A 19111-nucleotide genomic window follows, 5' to 3' on the forward strand; every position below is an offset into this window, starting at 1 on the left:
GGCCTTTTCTGCGGTGGCCCCTCGCTTGTGGAACTCGCTGCCCATTGAAATCAGGCAAGCCCCCACCCTTTTAGCCTTCAGGAAAGATTTAAAAACATGGCTCTTCCGGTGTGCTTTCGGAGAGTAAATGTTCTATGCTACTCCCCCCCAATATTTATCCTCTAGACTGGTTCACTATCTGATGTCCCGTCCCTCGAGGTTTTATTCTGATGCCTTTCTCACCCAGAGTTTTAATTTTTAATCTAGTTTTTAAATGTAGTATTCATGCGGCCCGCTCGTGTTATATTGCTGTTTTGATCTTATGTTGTACTGTTTATTTTATGTAATGTATTATTTAATTGTATTATGTTATGGTTTATTGTATTGTCTTGGGCATGGCCCCATGTAAGCCGCCCCGAGTCCCCGTCGGGGAGATGGTGGCGGGGTATAAATAAAGTATTATTATTATTATTATTATTATTATTATTATTATTATTATTATTATTAAATTCCAGGATAAATGCCCTCTGGCCTCCACATCCATAGCCCAATATTCAGATCACTATGGTGCATCTAGTACGCTGCATGTTGCTACCTAGAGAAACAGCTGTTTAATAATTCCTCATTATTCAACATTTTCACTTATCCAATGTTCTGCCGGCTCTTATGTTGGATCAGCAAGACTCTACTGTACAACACTTGGGAGGGAATTATGTCAGGTATTAACAATGTTGTATGTGGTGCTAAAACCCTGCTTCAAAATTGCAGTTGCACTCCGGACTTTACAAGTACAGTAGAGTCTCACTTATCCATCCAACACAGTCTGCCTCCCACCCGGATCCACAGCTGTTTCTCTAGACAGCAACGTGTAGTGGGCCAACACGCCCAACAACAACACAAGTGCAGCCACACTTCCATACCACTGGCAAACCTGTTGTAAAGCATGATGTTTTGGTACTTAATTTGTAAAATCATAACGTAATTTGACGTTTAATAGGCTTTCCCTTAATCCCTCCTTATTATCCAACATTTTCACTTATCCAACATTCTGCCTGCCCGTTTATGTTGGATAAGTGAGACTCTGCTGTACTGACAAATTTAATGTGATAGCAAATTATATAAAGTATTAATATACAAAGTGATCACAGAGTGTTATATCTTTATCAGATCTTTCTGACTTCCTTTAGGAAGAATAAACTAAGTACTTTCCAACAGTTTTCCCTTTTCGTAGCCTTTCTAAATTCAGTCACAAATAGATAATCAACCTTCGTCCTAAATACCTAATTTGCCATTATAGCCAAATTAAATATTTAATATTAGTTATTATACAAATATCATACTTTCACTAAATAAGAAGTGTTTACTGAATTAATCTATTACATACATATTTTTTGTGCAAAACATATCTCAAATGCCAAATGGTCTACAGATACAGACGTGTCTTCTCTCATAGAATCATAGAGTTGGAAGAGACCTCATGGGCCATCCAGTCCAGCCCACTGCCAAGAGGCGAGAAAATCGCATTCAAAGCAGCCTCAATAGATGGCCATCCAGCCTCTGCTTAAAAGCCTCCAAAGAAGGAGCCTCCACCACACTCCAGGCCAGAGAGTTCCACTGCTGAACAGCTCTCACAGTGAGGAAGTTCTTCCTAATGTTCAGGTGGAATCTCCTTTTCTGTAGTTTAAAGCCATTGTTCCGCGTCCTAGTCTCTGGGGCAGCAGAAAACAAGCCTGCTCCCTCCTCCCTGTGATTTCCCCCCATATATTTATACACGGCTATCATGTCTCCTCTCAGCCTTCTCTTCTGCAGGCTAACCCAGTTCTTTAAGCCGCTACTCATAAGGCTTGTTCTCCAGACCCTTGATCATTTTAGTCGCCCTCCTTTGGGCACATTCCAGCTTGTCAACATCTTCCTTAAATTGCGGTACCCTGAATTGGACACAGTATTCCAGGTGTGGTTTGACCAAAGCAGAATAGAGGGATAGCCTGACTTCCCTGGTTTTAGACACTATACTCCTACCAAAATCCCATTGGCTTTTTTTGCTGCTACATCACGTTGTTGGGTCATGTTTAAATTTTTTTTACACTTACTACTGTCAAGCCACTCGTCCCGCATTCTGTATCTTTGCATTTCATTTTTTCTGCCTAAATGGAGTATCTTGTTTTTGTCCCTGTTGATCTTCATTTTGTTAGTTTCGTCCCATCTCTCTAATCTGTTATGATCGTTTTGAATTCTGCTCCTGTCTTCTGGAGTATTAGCTATCCCTCCCAATTGGTGTCATCTGAAAAATTGATGATCATGCCTTCTAACCCTTTATCGAAGTCATTAATAAAGATGTTGAACAGAACTGGGCCCAGGATGGAACCCTGCGGCACTCCACTCATCACTTCTTTCCAGGATGAAGAAGAAGTGTTGGCAAGCACTCTTTGGGTCATGTTTGTGATCTACAGCTAGAAATTGTAGTGTTTGCATTTATGAAATTGAATAAGTTTTATTCTGATATGCCAAGGCATGCTGTACTACAAGTAGCATACAAGCTGGAAAAGTGCTTGTTCACTCATAGTGGATTTGCTGTTCTTGTCATAATGTGATTTCTGTTGTATCCAGCCTTATCAGTGTTTCCCTCTCAAATTTAATAGCTACTTCACAGTCATTGGAGTGATTTCCTTGTGGTTTTTGAAGTAGCACTTAAAAAGAACAAAGTTCAGGCCAGACATCAGTTGTTCTAAAGCAGTTTATCTCCACTGTACACTCTGAGGTGACTGCTTGTGTCAATACCAGGGTTTTCACCTCTAGAATGATGTGCTTGAGTTTCATGACTCATGTAGATATAGTGGTGGTGAAGCAACAGAAGAGAGTAGTAAGAGTCATGTGAAAATACAATCCGCAGTAGAGGTTAGAACAGTGCTGAGAGTAGAGGATAGAATGATAGAGTTGGAAGAAACCACATGAGCCATATAATCCAAACCCCTGCCATGCAAGAAAAGCACAAATCAAAGCACTCCCAACAGATAGACATCCAGCCTCTATTTAAAAGCCTCAAAAGAAGAAGCTTCCGCCACATTCTGAGGCAGCGAGCTCCACTGCTGAACAGCTCTTATGGTCAGGAAGTTCTTAATGTTCAGGTGGAATTTCCTTTCCTGTAATTTGAACCCATTGCTCTGCGTCCACTGATGAGATCACATTCGCATTATAGATTGGAGGCTTTCTCCCTTAGGGAGGCTCTCTCCCTAAAGAGATCAGGTTAGCTCCTTCCCTGCCCATTTTCCGCCGGGAATTGAAAACATGGTTGTTCCGGAGCGCGTTTGAATGAATAGGCCCAATAGAGCTGTCATCAGAATATTTCTTTATGCTTTAAAAGCGTATGGCACTTTATCACTGTTATTCATTTCCATGGTACAGCACTTTATGAAACCTGTCCCCGCTGGTTTGCTTTTAATTACTCTGATTTTATCTGCTTGGATTTTAACTTATTGTCCATTGTTTTATTTTGTGTATCGTTGAAATGTTTTAAGTTTTTGCCAAATATGTTGTGTCATTGTTTTGGGCTTGTCCCTGTTGTGAGCCGCCCTGAGTCCCTTCGGGGAGATGGGGCGGGATATAAAAATAAAGTTTATTATTATTATTATTTCATCTCCCAGTTGCCCAATTTGCTTCAGCAGATTTCTGGGAAATGTAGTTAGAGTGGAGCCTTCTTAATTAGAGAGGTCTTCAGCTTCCCTAAATTACATTTCCCTGAATTCTGCAGGAGCGAACCGGGCATTAGCAAAGTGGGGCATATTCATACATGGCTATCATGTCTATTCTCTTTTATATCATATTTATTCAGTCACTTTCAGAATTACATAAAAGGTAGTTTAGGAAAAGAGGGAGGATAACTGAGGATAGTTGGGGAGGGTTAAGATATAGGATAGGATGGGAAGGGACAGGGGGAGGGAAGTCAAGGTATGGTAAGATCCAGGAACAAATAAGGTAAGAGGGAGGGGAGGGGTTCTTTTGGTCTTCCATTCTTTTTTTTCTAGGTCTTTCCTTCACTTTTTTCTCTGTTCCTTATGGAGATTAATTTGCAATTCTTATCCCCTTTTCTTCTATTCGGTCTTCCTTGCTGTGATTAAAAGTCTAACAAAGTCTTTAGGAGAATTGTATTGATCTTCAATTACCAATTCATATATTCTTTGAAATATCCCCAGACAGTTGATTTCATTGGTCTGCCTGTAAAAAATTTTTTCCCTTAAAAGAAGTTAATCTATCCATGTCCCTTTTCATGTATCTTTGCCTTGATTTCATCTTTATCGTCGTTATCCAGATTCATGGATGATTGTCCTTGTTGCATATCTTCGTCCTCCAGAGAGTGAAATCTTGGACTTTTTATTTCTTTTCTTTTTTGATTTGTCGGGGGGTGGATTTAAATCAATATCCTTCTTTAGTATTTTGTAAAAATCCTTTGCCTTTTCTTCTGTGGTCAGCCAATATTGTTTCTCTTTATATGTTATCATAATTCCTTCAACTTTTTCCCACCTAAATCTGATGTTTTCTTTTTTAAGTTCCACCGTTAAAATTGCTATTTCCTTCTTATGTTTAGACTTGTTATTGGGAATTCCTTGAGTATTGCAATTTTTTCTTGTTTATAGAATGTCGGACTTGTGCTATTTTGCCTTCAAATTTCATCTCTACTCTTTTCCTCACAAATTTAACTATTATATCTCTTGCCACTTTATTCTGTTTCGCATAGTTTGTAGTGAGGGAGAACTTTTCCTGTTTTTAGATTATTTCTTTTCTGGATTCTTCCCTTTATTTCCCTTTAGAAGAAAGAACCCTTTGCAATTTAACTTTATAGTCCATTATTAGGGGAAAGCCTCCTCCCTAGAGGAATAGATTTTTTTTCTTAGGAAACTCACTATTTCTCCATGCCAGACTCCCAGCTTTCTTATTTTCTTCTTTCTTGCTGTTTAAAACAAGAGGGGTCGGCAGTGATTACGAGGCTTTTTGCCTCGCTTCCCGCGACGTGATCCGCCTCCACCTATGGCTACTCTATCGGGCCTTCTCGAATGCCACTCTTGAGGGGAGGACGGTCTTTGAGGCCATCGATGGGTGCCAGCCAGGCTCTGTGGCTTCCCCGGCATCAATCCACCAAGAGAAGGGGAGCAATCACTCTACCTTGCCACTTTCAGCGGTTGGCTTGCTGAGAACCCTCAGCAAGCCCAGCCTTCCGCCATCACCGCTCACCGGAACTCCGACTATCATGTCTATTCTCAACTGTCTCTTCTGCAGCTTAAACATATCCAGCTCTTTAAGCTGCTCCTCATAGGGCATGGTTTCCAGACTTTTGATTGTTTTAGTCGCCCTCCTCTGGACACTTTCCACCTGGACTGGATGGCCCATGAGGTCTCTTCCAACTCTACTGTTCTATGATTCTATGATTGTCAGTATCTCTCTTAAATTGTGGTGCCCAGAGTTGGGCACAGTATTCAATGTGAGGTCTGACCCAAAGCCAAATAGAGGGATACCATGACTTCCCTTGATCTAGCCATTATACTCCTTTTGATGCAGCCCAAAATCCCATTGGCCTTTTTAGCTGCTACATCATACTGTTGGCTCATGTTCAACTTGTCCACTAAGACTTCAAGATCTTTTTCACATTTCCTGTTGTCCTGTCAGGCATCACCCATCCTGTATCTGTGCATTTCATTTTTTATGCCTAAATGAAGTATCCTACATTTCTCTTTGTTGAGTATTAGGATGGGTATTTCTAAATCTTCGGCCCGGTGGCGTTAAAGCACTGAGCTGGAGACCTAGCAGTTTGAAAACATACCAATTTGAGTAGATCAATAGGTATCGTTCCGGCGGGAAGATAATGGCGCTCCATTCAATCATGCCGGTCACATGACTTTGGAGGTGTCTACGGACAACGCCAGCTCTTCGGCTTAGAAATGGAGATGAGTACCAATCCCCAGAGTCGGTCACGACTGGACTTAACCTCAGGGGGAAACCTTTTTAACCTATTTCTAAATCTACAATACTATTATGAGGCCTTCCAATTAAGATCATTACTAGAAATAGTTTAAAGGGTGAAGATAAACTGATAATTTTATACTCAAGTATATACAGTACATTTTTCTTAAATTATTGTATTTTCAGTTTCATAGACTTTTTGACTAAATTCTCCTTTAACATTAATTTCAATGCACATGCATGTTTAAGCTTGCAATGATTTTTCTTTAAGTAACATAAAACATTATTTTGTTCCTCACAATTTTGTTTGAACTTAAGACGAAGTAAACACCACAAACGTTTTTCTTAAGATATATAGAGTGAGTAGACACATCATTTTAAATTGTCACCACATTTACATATTTATTCTTCATATGAGAGTAAATTGGCAGAAAGTAATAGAAATGTTACTCACTGGATAGCAACTCCTCTTTTCAGAAAAGAAAAAAAATAACATATAGGCATAATTTGTTTCGTTTGGCTCAAAATAGGAATGGCCCAGATCTGATTATGTGTAGGGTGCTAGATATTAGATAAGTAGTTTAATTGTTGAAGGTTTGGGGGCTAGAATTTGGTGCATATTTTAAAATAATACTCGTGTTAGGATATGAGTCATAGGCTTATTTCCTTGTGTTGATATTCGAAGTTTCCACCTAACTTGAGTAGGATTTAAATAAAGGAAATACTGTATTATTTTAGCTGATTCTCACTGCATTTGTAATGTATTCAAAACAACTATTCATTTCCCAATTAATCATTATTTTAATGTACCATAGGTTTTGTGTAATCATTAACAAAACTTTGACCTGTTGTTTGAGTTGATACGATTCAAGGCCCTAGTATATTCATAAACATTCAGACTGAAATAGAGTGAATATATACAACATGAAAATGTTTACAGGTTGTATATCTGAACTGACCTCAGTAATAACCTAGTGCTGTTATCACCCTGTTTCCACAATATATTTGTGTTAATATAGAAAGCAATTTTAGTATAGCCTGATTAACTTGGTCTTGGATTTTAGGAGAAGCAACCAACCCATTTAAATTTCTACTGCATTGAAGCTAACTGCAGATGACTTAGATAATAGTGGCCTATTAGCTATAGACCATATGGAATTTCAGTTGAGCAGCATTAATTATTCGCTCTTCCTGCCCTGTGTAGCCAATTCAATGCAAACAATTATGTATTTTTTTGCTTACAATGGCTACATGTTTTAAAATGAAAGATTCACACCTTGTTACTATACCTGTATTGTATTTGTAACATCTTAACATTCATGTCTCCTTTACCAAATGAAAACACGACAATAGATAAGTTCTTGAAGAAGAGTCTGGAGTTTACGCATGTCTTGATTCCACACATGTGAATTTCTTCTTTTCTTGCTTCTATTTTACATTCTTGTGTGTTTTCTCACTGATTGCTATTTTTGTTAAGTAAAGATATGGGATGAGTTGCATTTCAGGTTATTAAAGGAGAGGAAGTAGTCATGAGGATATTTTTATGGCACCAGCCACATGCCACACACAATGACTGGTGTTTGTCAAAATTGGAAAAGTGAAAGGATAGTAAAGAAGGAGAGATTTGCTGCAGAAAATCTTTAGCTTTAATTTTCATTCTGGTTTTTAGCATTCTTCCTCAGCTACCTTTTGTTGCAACATGGTAAAATCACCCTTACTAGGCAGTGATTCCATTGTCCTGCTCCTCTAAATCTCAATTAAACCGCTTCTTGTTATCTAAAGCTTTTGGGATTTCAGTTTAATATTATTGTCAGAATTTGTGCATTCAGATTATGTGTACTAGTATAAGTACGATTTTGTAAGTGGATTGTCTTTCTCATTTTTGTATGCATTTCTTTCCTTCCATATTTTTTTTCAAAATTAGATTATACATATTTAACAGGGTGATTCGTTTTTATTTATTTTTATAAAGTACCATATACATTAATGGTACAGTATAAATTATGATTGTGTTGATGAAAGTAGCAAGGTGGGTAAAGAGTAAATACTTAACAATACTACCGTTTCTCTTTTGCCTCACCCTGCTGCTTTGGAGTTCCAGGTTAACAGACCCAGGTGTGTTGTTTACTGAACATGTGTTATCATTAGGTAAAAATAATATACCGGTAACTGTTCAGGCAGTAACATTTGAATAATATGCCGCATAAAGGTTCACTATTGCTGTATATGAAAGGGTGAGATACAAATATCGAAAGAGTATACGCAGTTGTTTGAAGTGGATCTTGTTAATTTTTATTTTTATTTCATAATAGTTTGCTAATGTGGCTTGTACATATCACAAAAGCTGTAAAGATGATTAGAACGCATAGTGAAACTATTTGAGTAACAAGTACAATATGAAGAGAGAAGGTTCTCATTATTTTGTATGAAAATTAATATGTACAGTTTTCTTCAAATATTATATGGAAGATTGCTATTACAGAACATTACTTACCATATACACCCATGTATACGTTGATCTCATGTATAAACTGAGGACAGGTTTGGAGGCCAAACGTATGGATTTTTTTATGACTAGTGTGAGGGTAAAACTTTGGGCCATGTTAACAAACCCATCTTTTCTCCTCTTTTTCAAAAATTCATAGAGTGAACATATTTAAGAAACGTGACAAGAAGGAGAGGCTTATTTGAGTGGTTACAATTTGGGGTGGGATGTAAATTGCATTTCTTATCTTAAAATGTCTATACAAATATAGATAGGGAAAGGAATATAAATGAGGTAAAAGAATGAAAATGCAACCTGGAAAAAATGAGAGAACAACAAAGAAAGTGCAAGACTTTGTGCTGGGTGAAGGGAAGCCCCCTTTGGCTGGGTAAGCATGGAAACAGTGCTTCAACCACACACACACACACACACACACCCTTTTTCTTTTTTTCTTTTTCTTTTTTTTTTTGCCAAACTGGAGTAAGAAAGGCAGTCCTTTGTCCTTCCTCGCTATTTTTTTCGCCTGAGCAGCATTCTGCAGCAGTATGGGAAAGCTTGAAGAATGCAGCACATAAGCCTCACTTGCCAAGCTACCTTATTAAAAATGTCTGCCATGACTCTGCCTCAAGCATCCCAAATGGTGGGGAGCACAGTATTATTGTCTTCTGTTTATAGCATTGACCGGTAGATAAGCCAATCCACATGTTTTAAGTTGATTTATTCTCAATTTTTTTCCAACTTATACATAACTATATACAGTACTTAAAAGATATCAGTAAACTCTTAACTTATAAACATGTTTTACAACTATGTCTTCTCATAGGGGATATTTCAAATCATTGTTAACTAAATCTATTTTCAGCTTAAATTTAGAGAGTACCTATTTTGAGGTCTCTGGTCAGTTTTATATGCATTGGGGAAGAGATTAATTATTACTTACAGTGGGCTAGCAGGTGCATATATTTAAAAGTATCTTACTGAATCAGTGGGTAGTTGTGAAGCTGCCTGTTTTTATAATAATAATAATAATAATAATAATAATAATAATAATAATAATAATAATAAAAACTTTATTTATACCCCGCCACCATCTCCCCGTGGGGACTCGGGGCGGCTCAATACTCTAATTATTAGTATTAATACATTTATTATTTCACTCTGATATTATTGTTATTACATGTGCTATTTTACTCTGTTATTACATTTATTATTTTACTGTATTTATTATTATTATTATTATTATTATTATTACATTTATTAGTTTTACTCTATTATTATTAAAAGGATACATAAGCACATTTACATTGAAGAAGATGAGAGCGATGATTTAAGCAGAGTTGGACTGTTTTATCTTAAATTACAGTATTGTGTAAATATTCAAAAACATTTAACCTACCGATGCCTCAATTAATGTAATTTTATTGGTATCTATTTTTATTCCTGAAATTTACCACTCTCGGCTTATACTTGAGTCGATGTTTTCCTAGTTTTTTGTGGTAAAATTAGGTGCCTCGGCTTATATTCGGGTCGGCTTATACTCGAGTATATATGGTATATTTAGTTTCACTTTTAAAGCTCTTGTTCCAGACTTTGGAGCTTTTTGTTTAAAGCCTGTTTCTCATACTTTTTGTGATGTGTTATATATTCATATCATTTCTCTGCAGGCGTTTAGATGCTAATCACATTACTGCAGTGCCAGAAGATAGTTTTGAGGGCCTGGTTCAACTGCGTCACCTGTGGCTGGATGATAACAACTTGACTGAAGTCCCTGTTATTCCACTCAGCAATCTTCCCTCCCTACAAGCCTTAACCTTGGCACTCAACAAAATAACTGACATCCCTGACTTTGCATTTACAAATCTCTCAAGCCTTGTTGTTCTGTAAGTGTTTAGTTTGTCATCAGAGTAGGAATCTAATTTACATGGAAATTCAGTTCATCTGTTGTTTAACACTAACTTGTATATAAAAGTACTGTATTGTTAAGTCAAAGAAAAGATGTGATTCTGCTAGCTTAAAGCAATCACTAAATGAATCTTATTGTGTATGAGAATCATCTTGCCTAATGAAGTACTCATGGGAATTGGCTTTGAAAATTTGGTTACCTGTTGAGGAGAGAGGATGTACTTTAAAATATTTATGTTTGCATCCTTTTCCCATAGCTGATAATTTGCCCATGTTTTCAGTTGACAAATAACACTTCTAAATAATACATTTGAGGCAGTAGTCCTCTATCATTGGGGAACATAATGTGAGTGGGAGGGTGTTATTGCTATCATGTTCTGATTCAAAGAACATGATGTCGGCCACTGTGTGAACAGAACATTGGTACTAGAAAGGCCATTAATGTGAAGTACCAGCACTCTTTGGCAGAGAAGGATCACAATCTTGTAAAACTACAACTTCCGTGATTCCACAGCATTGTTGTGATAGTTAAAGTGGTATCAAATAGCATTAATTCAACAATGTAGTTGTGCCTGAAGATTCTTGTGGGTGGTAATTTGTCCCTCCACTCTTTTTTTGGCACAGTGTAATTTCTATATTTTTAACTTCCACAGGATCCTTAGATTTTGATAGTTGAGACTACCCATCTGATCATCCAAACCTTGTTTATGTCACATTTAAATTATTGTAGTACCCTACTAGCAGGTTTGTCTTCCTGCTCACATCTGCTTCTGGCTTTAATTCAGAACAGTGCTATCTGGGGTTTAAAATCTTCCTAAATATTCACCATTTCTTCTCCCTCTACAGTCCTTCGCTGGCTACCAAGTTCAGATCAAGGCCTGTTTCAGATTTTTGGTTCTGGTATTTAAGGCTCTACCCTTTAATCTCCCCTAATATTTCGCAGCTCAGCTGGCATGATATGGAACACCTAGGAATTTCAGATTCACAGGCAAAACGTTATTGTCTGTTCCATTGTTGTGCACAACTCTGTCAAGGCTGCAAGCCTTTCAAGACCTGGTTCTGCACCTGTGGAATTGTTTTCCTTTGGATCTCCAGCTGGAGGAGGATCTCACCTGTCAGTCTTTCTCTTGGATTCACCAATCAAGCTGCTGACTTGTGCTTGAAGTTGCTGAGATGGGTAGTGATAGATGTTGGAGATTTTATTTCATGTATGTTTATGTAATGTTTTATTCTTATTCCTTATTGTACATGTTGATTTTCCATGACAGCAAAGACTTCGTATTATTATTAGCATTAGCATTAAAATCCCACCAACTTTTTTTTGCAGGGTAGTGGACCAGTGCATTTTGTTATCAAGGAAAATTATTTTTTAAAACGTAACTTGTTAATATCTTTCCCCTTTCCCTTCTTTGTATTCCTTTAGGCATCTCCATAACAATAAAATAAAAACATTGGGACATCACTGTTTTGATGGATTAAACAATCTAGAAACTTTGTAAGTATCCTTCCTGCCCGTAGGTCTTTGTAATTGAATAAAACACATTACAAAAGACTTAATGCTGTCAAACTTTGAAACAATCCTTTAAAGTTTTTGGCTAAGCTTTATAATTACGTTGTAGTAGTTGTATTATAGAAATATTTATAATGCTTTGTTGCAAAACACTGAACTGGTCACAACATGGCTTGTTTTTCTTTCCTAAGTGTTTCAGCATGGGCAGAAGATTTGGCAGCTGAGGTAGAAGTAGTTTATGTGTCCACTTGACAGTCCTTTTGGCTAGCAACCATGGCAATGATGACTAGAAGTTTGTGGAAGTTTTATCTTAAAGAAAACTCGTAACTAACTATTCAAAGTTCCAAGTGTGATGACTGCAGAATCTTAGTAGCACTTAAAATCACTCAAGGAAGTATTGGAAATTTCTTTAATGCTAGGTTATTAGTATACAGCAAAGATACAAATGAAGAAAATGCGGGCAACTTCTCAGTTCAGTACCCCCAAACCCCACCCCCTCAACTTCCAAATGTTCCTCCATTCAGCCTCCAGGTCTTGCAGTTTGAGCTGGTTTGTGTTATCAGGTTCTTTCCCACAAAGGGAAAGAACTTGGCTGTGAACTCATGGCATGGAGGTGTTCTGGTGTCTTGCACACAGCAGATACAAGTCCATGACACCAAGATTGGTTTTGATTCACTTTAGCCCATTTTCTTCTACTACAAAAGAGAATGACAGGTGGAGATGTTAGGCCAGAAAACTCAGAGAAAGAGGGCCAAAACAAAGTAGTTGTATAGCAGAAAGAATACCCCCCCCCCCTTGTAGTGGAAGAGCAGAAACTACTGAGAGATTTGTTTATGCAATACTTTAGAATTCCATAGGTGGGGTCTAGCTCACTGGACAAAGAATGCAAAAAAGGAGGACGTAAGATAGCTAGAGAAATATATAAAAGAAATGTTAAGGCTGCAGGGAAAGCAGGGCCTACTTAAATGTTTTCATCTAGCCCAGAAGCTTGTTGGTTAGGCACTGCCACCTCAGAAGCACTGTTGTTGCGGTCACCCCAGTTCCTAGAAAATAACTTGTCTCCACCTTCTTATGGTTTTTTTAACTCAACACCGAACAACAGCTATTGGAATTTATACATCAAATTGGTCAGTAAACAAAAAGCAAACCTGTAGGTAAATTGAGGACAGTGGCTAGTGCTTATGTGTAATCATGAGACTAGAGTACTACACAACTTGAAGATCTGTCATATCTGTGGCTTTTTATCAGCTATGTGTCTTTTCATATGTGTGTGCAATTCTATTTTAAATTTTGAAAGGCCATATTGGATAATGCTACCAATGTTGTTTTTTCCAGGGATTTAAATTATAACAACATGGTTGAATTCCCTGAAGCAATTAAAACACTTCCAAGTCTGAAGGAATTGTGAGTGCTACTGAAATAATTGTTGTTATTATTAATATTGTCAGAATGAAACTAAAAATCAAAATGGAACTGGATTTTGGATTTGGATTATAATAATTGTATCATAATAGTTTTTTTATTGATACCCCCCTCCCCAGCCACAGAGTGACTAAACCAACTAGCTGGAACTCTTCCTTTATTATTCTTTATTTTTAATGATGCTGGGAAAGTTCTTGAAAAACAGATTTTGCTATTTTTTTTTGTAAAAGTCCGTTTACATTCTATAGTTTGACAGATTTACCTATAAATTGAATACACATAGATTTTATCTTTGGTGCTGTCTTTTTTCTTCAATGGAATGTAAATCTGCTCTTTCAAAAACAAATCTCAGCTTTCTGTTTAATAGTGTTAGTAGATTCTCCCCTATCTTAATGTATACTATAATATTTGAATGTAAACAATGTAAAACAATATTTGTTCAGAGCTATAGCTATTGGCAGAGAAGATGGGGAGTAGCTCATTCAGGGATATTCTAGAATAGTGCACAACCTGTGACCCTCCAGGTGTTTGGGACTCCAACTCCCAGAAGCCCTAGCTAGCTTGTCCAATGGTGAGAAATGCTGGTAGCTGAAGTCTAAATGGAGAGTCACATGTTATGATTCACTGCTCTAGGAATTTACCCTGAATAATCAGATTACATTTTTAAATCAGTACCTCTAGTTTATTTGCGTTATGAACATTTGTTGAAAAATATACAGGTACTATTCAGTAATAAATCATCATAATTCAGTATCTTAGTCTGTTTAGTCTTTGCCATAAATGAGGTAAATCTTTGGACCTCCTGATACTGTGAATTATAGTTTCCATTGCCCTTAGCTTGCACGACCAATGATGAGAAATAATGGAATTTGCAGTTCATAATTAACACGAGCACACACAAATGCATACACATGTGAACTGTACATGTTTGTCGTCAACAGAGCATGAAAAGGTTATTTTATTGACTTGTTGTTCCTCTGAGTATTCTGGTATGGGAAATTTTGGGCGTTCTAGTCCCCACCCCCAAAAGTCATTTCCAGGTTTTGGCCATGAAGAATGTACAGGGTCCCACCAAGCTTGTGAAGATACCATTTGTTTGAGCTGTCATCCCTATGTGCATTCAACTCTAAGTGTATTTTGACGTTGCAACTTGTTATCAGATTTTGATTGTTCGTGTATGTGTTTCCCCCTCCTAATGTTTGTTTTTCAGGGGATTTCACAGTAATTCCATTTCCATGATTCCTGATAGTGCATTTATAGGGAATCCACTTCTAAGAACTATGTAAGTTTTTATTACAAATAATTATATTTCCCCTTTAATTGATAAAAAAGCAACTCTGGATTGACACATAATTGTTTTTTTTTAACCCAGACACTTGTATGATAACCCATTATCCTTTGTTGGGAACTCGGCTTTCCAAAACTTGTCAGATTTGCATTCCCTGTAAGTACTCTTTCAGTTGATTCTACTATATTCCTACCTCTTTTATTTTTCTATGAAAAACTAAAAACTTATTTTTAGTACTCCAGTCCTAAATGCATATACAGGCAGTTTCCAGGTTACGAACAAGATACATTCTGTAGGAGTATTCTTAAGTTGAATTTGTATATAAGTTAGAAGAGGTGTGTTTTTAAGTTTAACTCCAGCCAAATATTTGTTTGTTTGTTTTGAATAGCACAGGAAGGGTTTACACTCCTGTATTGTTTGTTTTTCTGTCTGTGTCACTGTTTAGAAGATTTCACCTTCCTTTTCCTGTAACAATTGAATTTTGAAAATGTTGTGTTGCTGTGCAAACAAGGACTGGTGATAAAGCTTTAGTGAAGGCACCTTTTTCCTGTGATAACACTTACAGGAGTGAATTTTCTTTCCTAGAGATAGATCCCCTCACACTTCCTGTTATCTCAGGGACAGGAAGTGACATTAAATCTGTGTAATGAGGATACAGACAGCAGTAAAAATCTCACAGTGGCTCTAACTCCCACACCATACTAACCAAAGCAAACAAAAAACAATTACATGGAGCTTTACTTTAAACACTGTTTGGACAGATGTGTGTCGTAATGTAGTATTTATTTTTACCTGTGCATGTAAATGTTTAAAAATTTTCAAATACTCCAAAAGGCCTGGCACACACTGCTGGCGCGCGCCTCCTCTTAGCCCTACTTAACGCCACCATTCCCCTCCATGCTTGTAACTAGGAGTCATACGTAAATTGATTATTTGTAAATCAGGGACTGCCTACATTTTTTAAAAAATCCTGTTGATTTCACCTTTGGAATAGTCTATAACTGTGGCTAGTTATTTCTTGAAGATAACAAATCTATAGCAAGATTACAATAAACATAATTCATATTCTTATGGCAGGTTGTCATTCTGTTGGCTTATTTAGTAGTCATAATAAAACTATTATGGGAATGTTGGTAATGGCTTTGCTAAGTGTTGCAAAACGCAAAACAACAGCAGGAGCACTCTCAATCTCATAATTATAATAGACGTGGTTGATAAAATCTGTTACACAAGCATGATTGTAATGATGTGTTAACAATGGAATTCCGACTGTTGACATTATGCAGTAAAGAGAATACCATTACAAACAAATGGCATTGCTCCTTGGTAATTATGAAAGATCTGTGAAGTAACACTGTCATCTATTTTGCCCAATATAAATTAGACACTCAAACTGTTCTCTGAAGACCAAGTATTGATATATACATGGTTTGAAAGGGCCCCGCTGTATGTTGATTATAGAAGCAGTTGTATTGTTTCCTCAGTAGATGCTGTATGTCAAGAATGGACAGCTTAGGGTCCTCCAAATTTTTGTAGGCTACTGTTTGTATCATGTCTTCCCATTGGCTATGCTAACTGTTCATTGATACCACATCTAGAAAACTCCAGTTTGTCCACCCCTAATGTATGTAGCTGAGATTGTTAAAAATAGCTGTTTTTAATCAGCTAGAAAGGGTCTCATGGGCCATGAGGGCCAACCCCTGCTCAGTGTTGGATCTCAAGCTAAAGCAAGTAGCTGTCTAGCCTCTTTTTGAAGACACCCAGAGAAGAAGATCCCACCTACTGAGCTGCTTTTAATTACCAAAAATTCTTTCTAATATTCAGTTGAAATTGTCCTCCTGTATCCTAAAAACATTAGACTTAGATCTATCCTTTGAGGCAACATAGAACAAGCCTGCACTCTCCTCTGTATGGTAGTCCTTGAGATGTGGTCATGACCTAAAGCCATCTGTTCACCAAATGGAACATGCACAGCTCATTCAATCTTTCTTTATATGTTTTGCTTTCCATGTCCCTTATCATCCTTGCTGTCTTTCTCTGAATATATTCAAAATTCTCTCTTTGTGTCCTTTTTAAAGTAAGGAGCCCGTAATGGAACACAGTACTTCAGATGAGGTCTGACCAGCATAGAATATAGAGGAACTATTACTTCTCTTGATGTGGAAACTTCGTTTCTGTTAAGGCAGGCAAAGATAGTATTTGTCGTCTTTGTTGCACCTTTATTCAAGTTTTTTTCTGTCTTAAATATATATATCTCAAGACCCTTTTAAGACTGCTTAGATTCATGGCTAAGTCTTAACAAAGCAGAACATGTAATTTACCTTTCTTTCAACCTTGTATTGTATAACCAGGCTGCAGAATTCCTATTCACAGATCTCTTTTTTATTACATATATTTTTCCATTTTGTATCTCACTATGTACAGATGCTATTCCTGTTAGGTTACTATAACCAGGCTGCAGAATTCCTATTCACAGATCTCTTTTTTATTACATATATTTTTCCATTTTGTATCTCACTATGTACAGATGCTATTCCTGTTAGGTTACATTATAGTATTCTTGCCATACTCCCTTTGACACACACATTAACTGCTCCATTGTTAATTCATACCATTATAACTCTGGTGTGCTAAATTTTACAGACCTTTATTTACTCTTATGAATTTAGATGGATAAATTATTTGTTGTTTTACTGTGCTTGCTTGTGAGCATTCCTTTCTCTCTTGCTGTTTTTCCTTTTCTTTTTAACACTCAGTAGAAGATGGTAGATTATATGTTTTGGCATGTTTACATAAGCTCAGCTGAGTACCCACATCCTTTAAAATGCACACCCTTTAATAACATGAAGTTGGCAGGTTTGATCAATCAAACCCTTGCCAATCTTAGCTAAACTGTAAAGTGTGTGCGTTTTTTTGTACTATCACCTCCAGCTTGAAGTAAAATAAGGATTTGGTTTAGATTACTCTTTTATCTTCACTTCAGAACTAAGATCTAATCTGTTTTAGCATGTATTTGACAGTGGATATTATTGAAATGTGATGGTTCTGTTTTTAGAAGCACCATGCTTCCTTTGTATATTGCTTCCTGCCACATACATTTATGAGAAGGTGATAAGCTCATATTCCAGTGGTTCTCAACCCTGGGTCCCCAGATGTTTTGGTCTTCAACTCCCAGAAATACTAACAGCTTGTAAACTGGCTAGGATTTCTGGGAGTTGTAGGCCAAAACACACGGGGACCTACAGGTTGAGAACCACTGTATATTCTTTATTCCACTTTCGAGAAGGGCTGCAGAAGGACCTATGGAAAATTAAAACAAACGGTTCAACAGCTTTGCATTTTGGAATACTTAATGGGTGCAGCAATATTTTGCAAACTGAAGCATCTTATAGAATCATACAATTAGAAGACGATCAACATTTTGAACCTATTTTTCTCCAAATAGAATCATAGAATAATAAAGTTGGAAGAGAACACGTGGGCCATCCAATATAACCCCCTGCCATGCAGGAAAAAGTATAATCAAAGTACCCCTTTTAATGAATTTTTATTAATATTTTAATGAATATTTTTGTAATATTCATTAAAATATGTGTTAATCAAGTTGTGGTCCAAATGTCTGTGTTCTTGTGACATTTGCCTGTGTTTCAAGCTAGTGATTAAGCCATGAGTATCATGTTTCTGCTTCTTCTTCAGAGTCATCCGTGGAGCCAGCATGGTACAATCATTTCCTAACTTGACAGAAACTAGCAATCTGGAGAGTCTGTAAGTGCTTTACATTAGAGTCTAATGAAATTAAACTAAACTAAAAAAAATGTTCAGAATGTCTTAAGAAAAATATTGCTGACTAGGAAATCTGATTTCTTATCAACAGCTTAGGGCCTCTTTAGATTTTAGGGAATTCAGTGATGTGAACATACAAGATGAGGAAGTATAGGTTTTTTCCCTAATGCTGAAAGTTGTGCAAATCAGAATTTCTAAAAGTTTTATTTTGCTGGTAAAGAGCAAGCATGCTGGGGCTTATTGCCTCATTGTTCCCACTTGGCTTCCCTTGAAAATGGAATGACTTTGATAATTAGAAATGCATCACTCATGTTGTTGAGTAAACTGAGGCTTAATCCAGATAAGACAGACATGTTGGTCAGTAGGAAAGTTTACCTGTGATTGCAGCCTGTTTCCGATGGAGTTGTACACACTTTGAAAGATAAAGTTCCTGGCTTGTCGGTTCTCTTATATTCATGATTGCTTTTAATGGGTCAAATGGCACCGATTTCAACTGGTTTGCCAACTGTAGCCTTTGCAGCAAAGAATTGATTTGCTAGTGATAGTCATAGCCTAGATATGACCTAAACAGACTAATGTAATCCTTGTATGGGGCTGCTTTTGAAATAATGCCCAAAAGTTGCAACGAATACAAAGACAACAGGTAGACTGGTGTTTAGTATGCATTTTAGAGACTTAATAGTCTCTAAACCAGTCATAGGAGAACTTCGCTGGCTTCTGATTTGTTCCAGGGTACATTCAAGATGCTGATTTTAGACTTACAATATCCTAAATGTTTTGAGGGTCAGAA

General features: G+C 37.0%; 1 protein-coding gene across 1 annotated transcript in view; it reads left to right on the forward strand.

The window, feature by feature from the left end:
* Positions 1-19111, forward strand: part of lgr4 (leucine rich repeat containing G protein-coupled receptor 4) — a 118626-nt gene that overhangs the window by 83581 nt on the left and 15934 nt on the right. Inside the window, exons 5-10 of the mRNA XM_003225628.3 lie at positions 10081-10296; positions 11742-11813; positions 13164-13232; positions 14461-14532; positions 14623-14694; positions 18235-18303. Of these exons, the coding sequence (XP_003225676.1) occupies positions 10081-10296; positions 11742-11813; positions 13164-13232; positions 14461-14532; positions 14623-14694; positions 18235-18303 (570 nt within the window). The remainder of the gene's footprint in view (positions 1-10080; positions 10297-11741; positions 11814-13163; positions 13233-14460; positions 14533-14622; positions 14695-18234; positions 18304-19111) is intronic.

This window comes from Anolis carolinensis, chromosome 1, assembly GCF_035594765.1.
Source record: "Anolis carolinensis isolate JA03-04 chromosome 1, rAnoCar3.1.pri, whole genome shotgun sequence".
NCBI lineage: Eukaryota > Metazoa > Chordata > Lepidosauria > Squamata > Dactyloidae > Anolis > Anolis carolinensis.